This window comes from Crinia signifera, chromosome 5 (genome assembly GCF_055691185.1).
Source record: "Crinia signifera chromosome 5, ASM5569118v1, whole genome shotgun sequence".
NCBI classification, from domain to species: Eukaryota; Metazoa; Chordata; class Amphibia; order Anura; family Myobatrachidae; genus Crinia; species Crinia signifera.
The window spans coordinates 316,839,069-316,857,301 of record NC_139221.1 but is presented as its reverse complement, the minus strand read 5'-3'; the positions used below and the strand labels follow the sequence as shown (position 1 = coordinate 316,857,301).

Sequence of the window (18,233 nt, the reverse complement as noted above, 5' to 3'; positions counted from 1 at the left end):
CGGCAGCATTGAATAGGCGAGTGGCGGTATTTCCAACAGGTGAATATATCCCCCCTTACTACATCTGCCCCAATGATCCCCATGGCTAGATACATAGATTTTTAAATCAAGTTTCTCAAGGACACTTATACGGAACCACATGTAAAACAATACATGACCAAGTCCTGATACATGTCTGTCCAGAAGAACCTTACTGACTGCTTTGAGGTAGGGGTAGCCATCGGTGCGGTGGGCCAATCAGAATGTGGGGGTGGGGCTTGAGGGCTGTGCCATCGATGGAGGGAAAGCATCTAGTTCTCCCCCATCGATCACAAAAGTATTTGACATCGGCGATAAAGCTTTGATGGTTGATGGCCATCTAGAGTTGGATGTCAATCATCTTTGACACTCCTCTCAGATGTACAGTAGCAGTACACTTTCCTACTTTATTGCCCCCTCCTCCTTGTATTATGGGGGGGGGGGAGGGGAGGGGGCAGTAGGTTGAAGTTTTGCCTAGGGTGCTCAGAAGCCTTACACTGGCCCTGGGGGAGGGAGTACTAAATACCCTGGCCCAGGTCTGATAGAGGGGCCCAGTGGGACCCCCATTGCCTATCAGGTACAGCTGCAGCAGCTCTTCTTAACCCAGCACATGATGCTGGGAGCTGAGCTGCAATGTGGCCAGGGAGGAGCTTATTTTTCTGTATTTCATTTGAAAGATGCATGACCACGCCTACCACTGTTAGGCCACACCCACTGAAAAGTACCTGGGCTTAGTCAAGCTCTCTACTGCCCTGGTCGCAGCATCTACTGTGTGACCTGCATGGTAATGCTGCAGGTAAGGGGGCACGGAACATATGCAGTATAGATTCTGTTTGTGCGCAGATCCGCCTCCTAAGACAGAGATTTATTTTGTGCACAATAACCAATTACATCCAGATTTTTTACTTAATTCTTAAATGGCAGCTCCTAGTGGAATATAATGATCAGATAACTGCTGAGGGTAAGCACAGCGCTGTTACATAAGCAGTATAAAATCAATTTTAGTATTTTTATTTCCAACAAAAGTGATTTATTATAGCATTCCTGCTACTTAAAAAATAATAATTTAAGTTTAATGTGCTGTGGAGTAATTGAGGGGAAATGACCAGTATTTGGCTGGAATATTCAGGACTCACACAGACGCGTTCAGTTGGAAGCGACCCTCTCACTTACCCAAGGACGGCCGGGCGATCTGTTTCCAATAAGGCCACACAAGCGGACTTTAAAAAATTAAATAAAAAAAATACAGTAACTGTAAAAACAAAATTTAACAAGTGTTTTGCCTTTCACTGAGGTTGTGTAGTGGTCTGTGCCATATTTCTCTGAAAGTCTACTACCCATTTCCAGCAACTAAAGTGAAAAACTTTATTGTAAGAAACACGTCTATTGCAAATGCAGATGACGACTGTATTTATGTACATATGCAGCGGTTTTTACATATGGGCAACATGGATGTAGCATTACTGTCTCTCAGCTCTAAGGTCTTGAGTTCAATTCCTGTTCATGTCCCATTGGTGTGGGGTTTGTATGTACTCTCCATTTTTTTTTAGGTCTCCTCTCGGGTGCTTCGGTTTCCTCCCACACTCCAAAAACATAGTGGTACTTAAATTGGCTTCTTTTAAAAAAAAACTACCTTAGTATGTATGCACAATTCCCTGACTGCAAGCAGATCTTTAAGACCTAGAGCTCTAGAAAAATTGTATTATATACTGCTGCTATGGTGGTTGTTTATGTCATGGACTGGGTAGAGTGATTTCCAGGCAACTGGAAACCCCCCCTGTGTTTGCCTATGATGGTTATCATCCTGAAACAGTTATACAATAATGTGACAATACAGTATCGGGAGTCCATATTCGATTGTTTTATAAATTCATACTGAGTACTGTGTTAAATTGTTAATAAGTGATTATTGTTTTATTGAATGATTTGCTCCTGCTCCGTTTGACTGTTATTGAAATCGGCGCACTGCTACTGCTGACTAGTGGATTTCTGCTTGCACCCATCCTGGGGTGCGAGCAGAAATCTGGAAAAACCAGGGCGGTGATGCTGTTTCAAGCTTTAGTGCGGCACAAACCGCATCTCCGCGCGGCACTTATGTCGGAAAATGCCGGTACTAGCAACTAAACGCCCGCGAGTACCGGCGTTCTACGACTTAGCAGCACGCTGATTGGAATAGCGCCGGTAGAATAGAATTGACCCCAAAGATGTGAACTGTGCCAGTGATTTCTTTTGTTTTCTAGAATGGTGACACGGCCTCTTTGTGTATTTCATGTTCAGGAATCAGATCTCCTCTTCAAATAATCATCAAACTGTGTGACGCATGGAATAAGTTCTTCAATGTTCATTAGCTGCATTTACTGTGTGTATTGGTTCTTTGGGTCAATTAGGTCGACGGGCCTTTGGTCAACACCTGAAATAGGTCGACATGCGTAAGGTCAACAGGGTCGGAAGGATGACACAAACATTAGGTCGACAATGGGAATGTCAGCAGTCAAACGGTCGACACGCTCGGCACACTATTTTATTCTCCCACCATGCTGTAGTGGATGGAAGGTCATGGAATACCGCCTGCCAGCTTTTGACTGTCGACCTAATGCTTGTGCCAACTCTCTGATTGTGTCTAACTTACCCATGTCGACCTATTTCAGGTGTCGACCGAAGGCCTGTTGACCTTTAGTGGTCAATCTAATGCATGTCAACCTAATGACCCTTTACGTATAATCGGGCACTCATTGTTATGTGGCATATGCTTTAACAAAAAGAAAATACTTTTATGTCATAGATATCTATGTATATATACTTCTCCATAATGATTGTTTCGTATATAAAGTTTCAGCATTAAGGTTCTCTTTTATACCCCTGTTACACCACCTGAAATATCGGGAGCGCACAAAAACCCAGGATTGCATGCAGTGTAAACACTCCCCATTGAAGTGACCCGGCATTTCAACCCAGATAGCGAGCAGGGTTGAACATGGATTCAACCCATTTCGTGGTGCAGTGTCAACGGGTAACGGGACCCGTTCACTGCAATGAAATAGCCAGCCCTGGGAGAAGCTCTCATCTCCCAGCGCCGTCTCACGTCTCGAGACCCGCCTCCACTGACATCATCGGCATTATTCCAGGTGGGAACAGCAGTGTGTAAAGCAGGCATATCCAAACTGCCAGCTGTTCAATCCAGCTGTTGTGAAACTACACATCCCAGCATGCCTTGCCATAGTTTTAGCATTCCCTAATAGCAAAACTGTGGCAAGGCATGATGGGACCTGTAGTTTCACAACAGCTGGAGGGCCGTAGTTTGGATATGCCTGGTATAAAGGCTCACAAGCCATATCAAACCCCGGGTGTCCAAAATCCCGGGTACGACCTGGCTTGTTGGTGTAAAAGTGGTATCAGTTTTACTTATTTGCACTGCTTAGCGGTCACATCTCTCTTGTGTCCCATAAGCAACCTCCCTGTCACTGCCCAGGAATGCCCAAAACCATAGTTGCCTACCCTCCTGCATTCTGCAGGAGACTCCCTGAAATAACAGCAATCTCCCTCTCTCCCTCATTAGTCTAGCAATCTCCCTCATGTCACCTAGCCCACATTACATTGTTACATCATAGTTACCTCCCCTCCTGCATTCTGCAGGAGACTCCCTGACATAGCAGCAATCTCCCTCTCTCCCTTATTAGTCTAGCAATCTCCCTCATGTCACCTAGCCCACATTACACTGTTACATCATAGTTTCCTCCCCTCCTGCATTCTGCAGGACACTCCCTGACATAGCAGCAATCTCCCTCTCTCCCTCATTAGTCTAGCAATCTCCCTCATGTCACCTAGCCCACATTACACTGTTACATCATAGTTACCTCCCCTCCTGCATTCTGCAGGAGACTCTCTGACATAGCAGCAATCTCCTTCATTAGTCTAGCAATCTCCCTCATGTCACCTAGCCCACATTACACTGTTACATCATAGTTTCCTCCCCTCCTGCATTCTGCAGGACACTCCCTGACATAGCAGCAATCTCCCTCTCTCCCTCATTAGTCTAGCAATCTCCCTCATGTCACCTAGCCCACATTACACTGTTACATCATAGTTACCTCCCCTCCTGCATTCTGCAGGAGACTCCCTGACATAGCAGCAATCTCCCTCTCTCCCTCATTAGTCTAGCAATCTCCCTCATTTCACCTAGCCCACATTACACTGTTACATCATAGTTACCTCCCCTCAAGTATAGTATCTCTTACTAACTGCTTTGGGGCTCATCTACATTTGTATATAAGTCATTTTAAAAGATTCCTCTCAGATGTAGCAGTACACACCCACGCTTCTAGGTGCCACGTTCACAATCTCTTCTCACAATCTCTCCATATATGGAACTAGACACGCCCTTTGGGTGAAGCATGACACGCCCCTTCAATGGTCCTCTGTGCAAAATTCTACTACCAACTATAATCTCCCTGAAAGTAGTTTTCAAATGTAGGCAAGTATGCCCAAAACATTTCCAAGACATTTCTGGCATTGCATGTCTCCCTGCGCACATGCTATCTGAACTCATGCACGAATGCGTCTAGGATACATGCGCATCAACAAAATAATTGCATCTGACATCAGTGGTGTGCATGACAGAATCAGACCCTTTCATCTGTCCTTAAAGACAAATCTATTTTAATGCTCGCAGCACAGAGAAAGGTGCCGACAGGCCTTATTCACAGCAGCGAGAAGAGGTGAGGTTTGTGGTGGCCAAAGGACTTTATTTAGCTCGCGTAGTGACCAGTTACTCTGAAATGTAACAAAGCCACAATACTGCTGTCGTCAAGTCACAGCTGAGAACCACATTTCCACTCCTGTAGAGTCTGATATGAAACAAATACTTCCTCAAAGAAACAATATCTACATTTACACTTGGAGGAAACCGCTACATTTGGATAAGACAAGATACAGCAATTACATTTGCAGAGATGTTTGCAAGAATAGACCTGGTCTCGTTAACCAATCCGGATGTTACATTTATTTTGAATATGTTGTGACCTTTATTATTGGAATTTGGAGCTTCGTGCTATTTTTACAACATTTTGTTGGATTGTTTTAGTATCATTTCTGCCTGAGGAGTACATAGCGGAAACACACCCAATTGTAGTCCACACCAATATTTATTACAATGCTTGTGATCATTTCACGAGGAGCTGATGACCTTTCTGACCTCTGGTGAATCCTGGCTACCCCGCTATGTTTGCCGTCCATTTTTCCAACCCCTTGCAAAAAAGTAAAACACTGTAATCCTTCCGGAAAAGACAGATGATTATGACTGCTAAAACCAATTACCATGAAATATCATTTACAATCATATTTCATATGAGCCTGCTTATACAAGCAATGAACAAGATACATTGGGATAAGATCCTCAAAAATCATTTAAGGGACCAGTTCCACATGTGGAAATTATAGTGACAGTTTCCCGGGAGAGCTCGCTAAGATTTGGCTCTTGATGTGCCATTTTTTTACTTGTGATAAATTGCGTGCAATTTATCACATGTAAACCTGGGGAGCTGTAGTCGGGAGTAGGGAGGCCAATCCCGGACCGGTTTTTCAATCCCGGGATTCGGGATTGAAAAACTGTCAATCCTGGGATTCCCGAGATTGGCCTCCTCATATGACGAATATATTACCTCTCACCATGCGGAGGAGGAGCTGTGTGGCAGCATGCTGTGGAGGAGCTGTGCGGCGGCATGCTGTGGAGCAGCTGTGAGGTGGAGGAGGCGAGGTGACTCGGCTGGCCAGGGAGGAGGTGGTTAACTCGGTGTCTGGGCAGAGGCGGCGTGGGAAACAGTGTGTGGCTGCGCAGCGTGATGTGATCAGTCACATCATGCTGTGCAGCCACACAACCTTGTTGCCAGGCAACACAGCGTGATGTTAAAGGTCACGCTGCGCAACCACACAGTGTTCCCACGCTGTCCCGTCTGCCTGGACTCAGAGTTACCAGCCTCCTCCCCGGCCCACTCAGTGCTACACAGGAGAAAGGGATCAAATGTGCATGCGCATTTCGATCCCGTAATCCCGGGATTGGAGCCTCCAATCCCGGGATTAAAATCCCGGTAAAAAATGCCCTAAATCCCGGGATCCCGCCGACCCCGGGATTGGCATCCCTAGTTGGGAGGTGGCAGAATTGAAAAATCCTATTCAAAACATGGGGTAGCCGCTGATTGGCTGAGCAAGTACTGTCAGCCAAACAGCAGCCTCCTATTCAGGTGACCCCTGATGGGCTGAGAGGGCGCTCTCAGCCAATCAGCAGCCGCCCAGTCTTTTGAATAGGATTTTTACATTCTTCCCGCTGCACACTGCTTGCTACACCTCACCCGCCGGACCTTGGACCCCGCTCCCCGCCTGCCACACCCCGCACTGTACCGGATGTGATCTATCTTATTTGCAGCCCATCCGACCTCTGACCCCGATCCGATGCGCAGGGGATCACGCATCGCGTCTGACCGGATGTCCTACACTTGCAATTTGTGCTGATTTTACCTGATTTCTCGTCCCGATCCGTCCGAACCGGGTGAAATTGTTCCAAAATCATGTAGTGTATAGGGGCCTTAAGATGGCGCTTGTTTGAAAGCCTCATGCCTTCCTATTTCCTATGGATAGTGCAAGATGGATGATGAGTTATTGAAATCTAGTGATACATTAATTGTTGTGCTAAATGCCATTGATGTATTTATTAGACGTTTCCCTTAGTGTAGCGCAGCATATTGCGTTGCGCTCTCTGCGGTGAAACTGAGCACAGACTTTTTGGTAGTCGCCGACCATCAAATGATTTCCCTTTGGAAATAAAAGTCAATCTAGACTGACTGTTATTTCCTTCGGTGTCCGCTAAATTGGGGGCTGGCAGTGAAGTCATGTGATGTCAGCTGCCCACCCCCCACCCCCCGGCAGACATCGGCCGGCCCGCATTCCAAGGGGTACTCCCAGCAGCTTCAATGGGGATGCCCTGATCTGTCTGCCTCCCCCTGCCCGCCCCTCGCAAGCAATGCCATGACTGCGCTACTAGGGGAACGCCCAGTGTTTTGGGGATACCCATAAAATCAAACCTGAATCAGGTTGTAATTATGTTTTACAGATAAGAAAATAAATATCTCAGGGAATGTATAGTTGCAAACAAGAAATCCCATATTGCAGACAGCAATGTTAGTGTCAATACTTGCAAAACTTCCCAAGATATATTGTTACTAATGTTACATAAAAAATAGCTTGCAACAAGCATTTAAGCATAGACACGCCTATATGTGGGGCCCACAGAGTGTGATCAGCCCCCTAGACGAGTACTGCAGTACCCTATTTAATTTAAAATACTCTTCACTGCTCACTTTATTGTTATGTATCAATTGTGATGTATCATTGTGATGTATCTGTGACACCCGGGAAGTATCTGTATTGGTTTAAAGACTTTTCTTACATTTTAAGATACATGATGAAATGTAGTTTGTGACATAATTGCTGATCTGTATATTGTTCCCAGGGGGGCTCTGCCTTTTCCCCAATGCTGACCGTAAGTGAGAAAAGAGCCCAGGAACAAGCGAGGTTTCTGCAGGAGGAGGTTGGCTGTGCATCCAGAGGAGACGAAAATGCTTTGGAATGTTTGCGCAAAGTTGACGCCAGCACACTGAACGCAGCACAGACCAAGGTTTGCCAGTCATTGTGTGTATAAGATTGGTGCAGCATATTGTACAGGGCCAACAAATACTTTGTATCCTCTTGGGCGTTTTTGCCCATCATGTATGCACAGCGATGACCACTGAAATCGATGGGCTGAAAAACGCTAAGTGCATACACATTAGGTGATTTGCCCCCTGCCTAGCGATTTTTTGGCTTTCCATAGCAGGATGCTATAGAAAACCATTCAGTCTGCTGGTAACCGCAGATGAACGGCGGCCGCCGGCGATGGTGCGCGATAGATCATCGCCAGTCCATACACGCTGGGTGGCTTTTAAACTGATTTCAGCTCAAAATCACCCAGTGTGTATGGGCTTTTAGACTTTCAACATCATACATTTTAACTCTCTGCACATTGAGCAAGATGCTAAAATTGTCGTGACGTGCTGTGTTTTGTTTTTTTTCAATCTTTTTTTCTGTGCTCTTGGCTTACATTGTGCCACTCTGTTGTGCAGTGACGTCACTAGGCGAGTGCAGGGGTGCAGCCCGCACCCGGGTGTTACCCTTCAATGGGGTGACGCCAAAAGTAGCCGCACCCACACCTCCAGCAGCAGTGGCGGCGGCGGGCTGAGCAGCAGAGCAGGGTGACATCTGCTCCTCGCACCGATACAAATGACCGCTTTCAGGCCATGGGGTCGGAGAGCAGGGTGCTGCTGCTGCTTTGGAGTACATGCCACTCTGTAGTACCAATTATGCAGCTTTGTAGTGTACTGTCCAAAGATCACATTATACCACTTTGTTGCACCCTTAATTCTCATTATGTCACTTCATTGTTGTGCCCCTTAGTTCTCATTATGTAACTCTGTAGTGCCCATCAGTTATCCTTATGGCACTCTGTAATACCCCTTAAGTATCATTATGCCACTCTGTAGTGCCCCTTAGTTATCTCTGTGCCACTCTGTAGTGCCCCTTAGTTATCTCTGTGCCACTCTGTAGTGCCCCTTAGTATGATGCCAATCTGTAGTGACCCCTAGTTATCATTATGCCACTCTGTAGTGCCCCTTACTTCTTATTATGCAGCTGTGTAATATACTGGTCTTAGATCTCATTAAACCACTTTGTTGCACCCTTAATTCTCATTATGGGCCAGATGTATATACTGTAGCTTCAAAATGTGATAAAATGGAGAAATAAACAACATCCAATCAGCTCTTGTCACAAGCTGTGTTTGAAAAATGTCAGGTAGGAGCTAATTGGCTGGCTTTTTATCACTCTCCATTTTATCACTTTTTTGAAGCTTGATACATCTGGCCCTATGTTATTTCATTTTTGTGCCCCTTAGATCACACTATGGCACTCTACAGTGTACTAATATATCACAATAGGCCATTATTTAGTGCCATTAGTTCGCATTATGCCACACCGCGCCCCCAGTTTAGTGCCACACTCCCCTGGTCTGCTCTCCCATCTCAAGCACACACTCCAGCCTACCTCCACACTGCTCACATTCATGCTTTGTGTGTGGTGTGTGCGTATACGCGAGTTGCGTTTTATTAAAATGCCCGGCCAGGCCAATGGATGTCCAGGGTCTGGCCAGTGTATTTTCTGCATTGGTTAGCAGCATGGGCAGATCAGTGTGTGTCCGGGGCTGGGTCAATGTCTTTTCTGTACCACCTTACTTGGGCTGGGACAGTGTGCGTTTGGGGTGGAAGCTTGTTTATGTCTAAAGCAACCAATCACTTCCAAGACTGTGCTAGATAAATTACACTTAAGGTGCCCATCTCCTATATATTTGGCTACATCTGTCACTCAAAGTGTGTGTCTGTGTCTATAACGCTCTGTTCCTGGACTTTCCTCTTAATGTGTGATTGCCTTCATCTGTGCTGAACACCTTTCTGAGAAATTAACCTGTTTAAAACAGGTGATGGCAATCATACATTAAGGGGAAGTCTAGAAACAGAGCATTGTGTCCCTCCTGGAGAGGGTCATGTTGGGAGGTATGTGACAGAGAACCAGCCCAGTGAGCCCACAGACAGTGCCAGACACCCACTGCCTTCCCATGTTGCCCAGCACTGCTACTCCACAGCCACCAGGTGAGCGCCCCCCTCCCGCGATTTGCGGCAAAACCTCCCCCCCCCCGCGTGCCCCCCCCCTCCCGCGATTCGCGGCAAAAACACCCACTCCCCCGCGACCCCCCCACCGCGATTCACAGCAAAAACACCCCCGCGACCCCCCCTCCCGCGATTCGCTGCAAAAAGAACCCCCCCACGACCCCTCCCGCAATTCGCGGCATAACCACCACCCCGCGACCCCCCCCTCCCGCGAATCGCGGCAAACCCTCCCCCGTGACCCCCCCCCGATTCGCGGAAAAAACACCCCCCCCGCGACCTCCCTCCCGCGATTCGTGGCAAAAAGAACCCCCCCGCGACCCCCCCTTGCACGATTGGCGGCACCCCCCCTGCGACCCCCCTCCCGCGATTTGCGGCACCCCCCCCCCCCGCAATTCGCAGCAGCCCCAGGATTAAATGGCACATGCAAAACACTGACATGGCTATGGTCGACAATGAAAAAGGTTGACATGAGTTTTTGAAGATTTATTTTTAATTTTTTTAATTTTTTCATATTCATTGTCATGTGTCAACATGGACACCAATGAAGTGGCACACTTATGTCAACATTTACATGTGTTGACCTTTCTGTGTTGATTTTTTTCTTGTGGCGATTCGCGTCACACCCCCCGCCACCCCCCTCCGGCGATTCGCGGCACCCCCCGCGACCCCCCCCCCCCCTCCCGCAATTCGCGGCAACCCCCCACCGGAACCCCCATGAACCCCGCTCTCCCGCGATTCGCGGCACCCACCCCTCGCAACCCCCCCCCTCCCGCAAATCGCGGCACCCCCCGCGATTCGCGGCAGCCCCAGGATTAAATGGCACATGCAAAACACTGGCACGGCTATGGTCGACAATGAAAAAGGTTGACATGAGTTTTTGAAGATTTATTTCATTTTTTGAATGTTTTCATATTCATTGTCATGTGTCAACATGGACACCAATGAAGTGGCACACTTATGTCAACATTTACATGTGTTGACCTTTCTGTGTTGATTTTTTCTTGTGGCGATTCGCGTCACACCCCCCCGCAACCCCCCCTCCCGCGATTCGCGGCACCCCCCGTGACCCCCCATCTCCCGCAATTCGCGGCAACCCCCCACCGGAACCCCTGTGAACCCCGCCCTCCCGCGATTCGCGGCACCCAACCCCGCGACCCCCCCCTCCCGCAATTCGCGGCACCCCCCGTGATTCGCGGCAGCTCCAGAATTAAATTGCACATGGAAAACACTGACATGGCTATGGTCGACAATGAAAAAGGTTGACATGAGTTTTTGAAGGTTTTTTTTTCATTTTTTGAATATTTTCATATTCATTCTCATGTGTCGACATGGACACCAATGAAGTGCCACACTTATGTCAACATTTACATGTGTTGACCTTTCTGTGTTGATTTTTTCTTGTGGCGATTTGCGTCACCCCCCCACACACACACAACCCCCACTCCCGCGATTCACGGCACACACACACACACCTCCCCCGCGATTCTCGGCACCCCACCCCGTGACCCCCCCTCCCGTGATTCATGGCACACCCCCGCGACCCCCCCTCCCATGATTTGCAGCAACCCCCGCCCCGTAACCCCCCCTCCCGCGATTCGCGGCACCCACCCCCGCGACCCCCCCTCCCGCAATTCGCGGCACCCCCCCACGATTCGCGGCAGCTCCAGAATTAAATTGCACATGGAAAACACTGACATGGCTATGGTCGGCAATGAAAAAGGTTGACATGAGTTTTTGAAGTTTTTTTTTTCATTTTTTGAATGTTTTCATATTCATTCTCATGTGTCGACATGGACACCAATGAAGTGCCACACTTATGTCAACATTTACATGTGTTGACCTTTCTGTGTTGATTTTTTCTTGTGGCGATTCGCGTCACACCCCCCCCACCCCCCCCCGCAACCCCCACTCCCGCGATTCACGGCACACACACACCCCCCCAGCGATTCTCGGCACCCCACCCCGTGACCCCCCCTCCCGTGATTCACGGCACACCCCCCGTGACCCCCCCTACCATGATTCGCCGCAACCCCCGCCCCCGTAACCCCCCTCCCACGATTTGCGGCATCCCACCCCGCGACCCCCCTCCCGCGATTCTCTGCAATCCCTCCCCTCCCGCGATTCGCAGCATCCACCCCCCACAACCCCCCCTCCTGCAATTCGCGGCACCCCCCGCGACCCCCCCTCCTGCAATTCGCGGCACCCTCCGCGACCCCCCCTCCCGCGATTCGCGGACACCTAAGTTGCAATACAGGGCATCTTTCATACAATTCTAACCATATTTCTCATATACAAACGTTCACAAATTAAGGGGGCGCAGCCCCTTACGACGGTGTGAAGAGCGCCCGTAGGGCGCGATGAATCACCTAGTAAACTAGTATTTATCTTCAGATCTGGCTGGTTGGAACAAAAACATGGTTATGGATGAGTGACAGTTTGTCAGTTTTCCAATATTTCCAAGCAAATGGTCAAATGTCATTTGCTCTCAACCATAACCAGGTTTTTGTTCCAACCAGACAGATCTGAAGATAAATCTGCGTGTGTATGGCCACCTTTAGACGATTGGCTGCTTGTTTTCTTGCCGGTAATGAAATTAACTTATTTTTAAAGAAATTGACTGCGTCCTGCACTCTGACCTCAGAACATTAAGATGAGGAATGGTCAGGTTGTATGAATTCTAAAAATAGCCAATTACATTAGTTCATTATACATTTCAGTAAATCATCTGGCTGCTCGTGTTGGGATGTTGTGTAAGTAAATTAAACTGGAAATGTGTTGTAAGCATATGATTCTCAAGAATGATTATAGGTTAATAATCTTTGTGGATTATTTATCATAGTAAGGGTCTGGTGTACTAAAGCAAAAACTGCAGTAAATCTCCAAATATCCAGTTTTTAATACATTCCTATATAGTATGTACACAGCTCCAACATGCGAGGGGATTCTGGGAGGGATCAGATCGGATCAGTCTCAGTGGAAAATTACCCAACAATTGAGTAACTCATTGTCGATTCTGGAGCTTAATACATAGGAATACAGTAAAAGTCTGAATTTTTTTTATCGCTGTTGTTACATCCCGCCCTAACAATCTTCCTATTTATGTGGGACCACTGTCCAAGGGGGTAGTTGACATTTCCATTTTCCATTCTATGAAAATTTCGGAAAATCTGCAGGGTTCCAATCTGAATTTGCAGTTCCTGATTGTCAGATATCCTATGCCTTCCATTATAAACCCCCCATTTCTGCAGTGGCGTCCTGACTACTGGAGCACAAACCATTTTAGAATGCAGCTGGTATAGATCCATAACCTTCTACGAGTACCCAGTGATGTACAGATAGAGCCATCCACATCTAGCCCTTTAATAGGCTTAAGTGAGCCAGAGCTGTCGGACTTAATCCTATGCTACTCCCCTACTGTATTGTTCTATGTATAGCTGAGAACAATAGGCCTTGGTGAGCCACGGCTCACCATGGCTATCCAGCGATGGCTAGTTAAGTAAGGCTCCATCTGTACATAACCCAGTGATATCTGCGTCACCCTATCAGAAGACTCCAGCTGTGACTGTTGGGATGACTGGAGCAGTTATATTGTTTCTTTAAATGTATTTTATTGGTTTATTGAATACATTCTTTACAGCTGCAGACAACCCATGTACACAGAAGAAACACTTGCCGCTCTTTGGCACTGGTTATGAGTCACGCAGATGCAGCGGCCTCTTTTGCCGCAGTATTGTCTTCGTCTTAATGCTAGTGCACCCTACAAAGTCTTTCACTGTTATACATCTGTGGGATCGACTGTGCAAGGCCTGAGACACTTTGTGCATCCTTTAGCCGCTGAGTCTGACTCCGACACTATGACCAATTAAATCTAGAGCGGCTTAAATCACAGCGTAATTTCAGGCATATTTTACGCCCCCTAAGCCCCATTTAAAATGTAACTAACAATTTATACACATATACATATTGAGCGTATTATCATGCGTGCTGATGCTTTCTATCTATAGCTGCTGGCTGTGCGTGGACCTTTCCAAACTTGGGGGCCTGTTGTAGATGGTGTCTATCTACGGGACACACCCTCAGGACTGTTGGAGCAGAAGCTGCCTCAGGACATGGACCTGTTTATTGGAAGTACTGAGCGGGATGGTCTGATCAGCAGGGCCAAGGCCATTAAGGTACAGTATTAATAATAATAATAATAAGATTCCCCAGGATGTAATTGCTGTAGTTATGATGTCACAATGTTGTCTTTCTTTCTAATTAGTCGTTCATCCACCAGTACAGTACAACCTTTATTTGGAAGTTTGACCAGACCCATTACAGTTTGGTTTGTGTCCTGTTCTTTGCTCAGCGCAGTCCGTGCATCCTGTCACTTGCACAGTGCAACACTACTGCTTCGCTGCGCCACTTACCCAGGATTTCCCTAAGCTAGCCTCACATGTGATACTCCAGCATACATCCTATGCAATCCGTTTGCATACAATGTTTTCAAGCGAATGCATTTACCGCAGTGGCTTAACTATTAATTTTGTGCCCCCCTGCCGCAAAGGTTCCCCATCCCCGTGTTAAGGAGTAATTCGGTCCATCAAGTGACCTCTAGGGGTCAGTGGCATCACTTCACCTCATAAAGGGTATATACAGTATATAGATATCTGTACATATTTATTTTACATTTATTTGTGTGGATTTCATGTTTATCTATTGTAAATAAATTACCCCGACACTCACAGTATCTCTTTATCATTTGGGTCAAATGATGTGAAATAATGTTGCCATTTCCCCTTGTGGTACCTCCATCCTGTTCCTGTCCCCATCCTCCCCCACAAGGTATGCAGTACATGTACAGGATGCATTCAATGACAGTAGTTGTTTTTAGTCTTTTGTCATCTGTTACGTAGTCCTATTGCATAATGTTCTGTATCTGGTAATGACGGAACATCGTGTTATCACTTATCAGAGCAGCATTGCTACATACTGCATGAAGAAGACCGCTGTCCAATAATTACTGCACCAGATTCCAGTTTACAGTGCGAGCAATTCAAAAACTCTGGGCACTTAACCATGAAGAGAATTCAATGTCCCCCATTAAGATGAGCCTGAAGAAACAAACTAAAGGAAATGGAAAATGCCAGGATTCTTCATGTAGCATGCCACAGTGATTTAAGGGTCAAAGCCTGATTAATGTTAGGTCAACGTAGGCATGGGTGCCCCTATTCCAAACACTGGTGCCACCCCCCCATGTGTGTGCACACACACACACAAAAAATACCTGGATACAGCAAATGTTGGTGGCTCACAGTCATGATATCACCGAATTTCAGTGCAGCTGCTATAGGGCCCAGTGCTGGAAGGGGCCACCTTTACTCTCAAAGTTATTTATTTATATATATATATATATATATATATATATATATATGTCCAAAAGGCGGATGGCACTCTGCTTTCAATAATGAATAGGCGACACAAGGTGTGTAGTCAACGTTTCAGTGATCTTATCACTTTTATCAAGACATAAAATAGTGCATTACAGACAAAACATATATAGACATACTCACAAACTTAGTGCACCTCTCACCAACCACGCACGGTCCCGGAGTCAGGTGACGTCATTACTGCGCATCAGCGCTGACGGCCCGGCATCATGGGGGGCGTGTTCTCACCGGCGTCTGTGGTTGCCATGGGGAAGTGGGCGTATCTGTGCCCGTCAACCCGAATGTTGCTTTGGCCGTCAGCAGATCGCAATGACGGCTAGACTTCTTGCAGACTGGCAGTTGAATTGGGTGGCAACCTACACACTGTGAAATAAGTGAAACAACAATGTATAAATAAAAGGCATTCGGACAGATAATACTATATGGCAGACTGTGCTGTGTCAGCCAGGGTTGTACTCAAGCGAAAAACGCATTATAGTATACAGGAAAACTGACTTCATCCGTGCACAGAGAGACCATCAATTCCACGACAACGGAAATACTCAATTACAATTAACAATTAAATAATGATGTCTAATCAAACATCTAGTTCAGTTGTTAGGTGGAATGGGAAACAATCTATCAGTCAATTAATAGGGTGTGTACACAGTTAAATGAAATAATGGCAGGGAGGACAGGCTGTCATTTTATAGAAAAGGAGAAAATGAAAGCATTTCATTGAGTCCAGCAGGATGGATAGTTTGTAGTTTATGAATCCAAAGGGCTTCACGCTGTAACAAAATTCTTCCTCTGTCACCTCCCCTACGGCTGGGGGGTATCCAATCAATCATTTTACATTTTATGTTAGTGATGGAATGGTGGAAGTCTTTGTAGTGTCTGGCCACTGGTTGATCAATTGGTTTTCCTTCCAATGCCGCACGTATATGTGATCGATGCAGTGCTAGACGTTCTTTTAATTGTCTGGTGGTTTTACCGATGTAGAGTAAACCACACGGACATCGGATTTGGTAAACGACATATCGGCTAGAACATGTGAGGGGGTATTTAATCTTGAAGATCTTTCCTGATGCCGGATGTCTGAATGTGTCACCGATCTCCATGGTGCTACAAGTGGTACAGCCAGTGCAGCGGTAATTACCCGGTTTTCTGGTCAGAAAGTGACTTGGTCTGACAATGTCCATTCCCGTAACATCGTTATGGACCAGGGCATCTTTAAGGTTTTTGCCTCTGCGATATGAGGGTAGGATGGTTGAGTTCTTCAGACTTTTGAGCGAAGGATCGGCCGATACAATTGGCCAGGCTGCTTTTGCCGTTTTCATCAGTTTTTTGCTGGTAGTACTGTAATCTTGGGGCCATACAATTCTGTTGGATTTCTCTACTTCTTTCTTGGGAGTGAGTGCCTCTTGTCTGGAGATGGCCAGGGCTTTGTGTTTGGCTTTCATAAGTGTCTTGTGATGATAGCCTCGTTTGAGGAATTTCAGTAGCATGGCATCAATTTGTATCTCAGTGTCTCTGCGATCACTGCAGATGCGAATAATTCTTAAAAACTGGGAAAAAGGCAAAGCATTTTTTAAAGGCAAGGGGTGATGACTTTCTCCTTGTAGTATGGTGTTTCTGTCAGTTTTTTTGTAATACATACTTGTAAGCAGCTCTCCCGACTCCGTTTGAGTTATCTGGACATCCAGATAATGTACAGTTTCGTAGCTGCATTCAAAAGTTAATTTGATCGTGGAATTGAGATCATTGATGTGTTTAATGGCTGTTTCAAATGCTGATTGTGTGCCAGACCACAGAAGGAAGATATCATCTATATATCTGGTGTACCCCAAGATATTAGATGAAATCATTGTATCGGTGAAAAAGAAGTCTTCTTCTGTTTCAAACATAAAAATGTTCGCGAAACTGGGCGCTACGCAGGATCCCATCGCACACCCAGTGCGTTGGATGTACAGTGCACCATTGAAAAGAAAATAGTTCCTTGATAGAGTCAGTTCCAAGAGCTGTACAAATAAGTCCAGGTCTGGCCCAGTGTATTTCAGATTGTTGGTTAGAAATCTTTTTACTGCCTGTACACCAGCCATTTGTGGAATGCTGGTGTACAGACTGGCAACATCAATGGTGCATAGCAGACATTTCGATGGAAGTGGGGACCAGGCATTTAACTTCAAAAGGAACGTGGTAGTATCTTTTAGGAATCTTGGATGCTCCTGAATTAGGGGTTGTAGGTAGTGATCGAGGTATTTGGAAACATCATAATAGATGGAGTCTCTGGCTGCTATAATCGGTCGCCCGGGAGGATTGGTGGCGTTTTTGTGCAGCTTAGGAATCGTATATAAAGCTGGAATGCGGGGCCATTCTTTGACTAGTGCTTCTTTGATATTCACAGAAATGAGTTGCTGCTGTACTGCTGTCTCAAGAATGTCGTCAAGTTCTTTTTTAAATTGGATCGTGGGATCTTGATCCAATTTCGCATATACCGAGGTGTCCGCAAGTTGGGAGTTAATCTCAGCAATGTACGCTCTGAGGTCTTGAACGACTATACCGCCGCCTTTATCGGCTGGGCGTATAGTTATGTCATTATATCCACTTAAGTCTTTGAGTGCTTGGCGTTCTGCGGAGCTGAGATTGCTGTGTAAATTGTATGGTTGTCGACTAAGTGTGTCGATAGTTCTGTCCATATGGTCTGTAAAGCATTTGATGGTCACACTTTGAGAATTGGGATTGAAGGTAGATTTTTTCTTTATAACTGGTTGACTTATAGGGAGTGCATTTTCTGTGTTTATGTTCTGTGCAAGTCTCTACTCCCGCTACAGTGACAGTTGGAATAACTGCACTGCCGGGATATGTCGGCAACAGATGAAGAAATTGGATTTACAAATGTTGTACTACCGCTGGGTGAAACACTGACCCATACAGACACAGAGGCTGATTCCATCTTATTCCGCGATAATCTAACCTCCACGGCAGGAGAAGACACAGTACAGCAACTTTTGGCCCAACTCACCAGGCTCAAAAAACGAGAGGTAGATTACTACCTACA

General features: G+C 46.4%; 1 protein-coding gene across 2 annotated transcripts in view; it reads left to right on the top strand.

Moving 5' to 3' along the window:
- Window positions 1-18,233, top strand: part of TG (thyroglobulin) — a 178,598-nt gene that overhangs the window by 143,239 nt on the left and 17,126 nt on the right. For both annotated transcript variants that reach the window (XM_083144855.1, XM_083144854.1), the window contains exons 42-43: window positions 7,520-7,684; window positions 13,769-13,936. In XM_083144855.1, coding sequence (XP_083000981.1) covers window positions 7,520-7,684; window positions 13,769-13,936 — 333 coding nt within the window. The remainder of the gene's footprint in view (window positions 1-7,519; window positions 7,685-13,768; window positions 13,937-18,233) is intronic.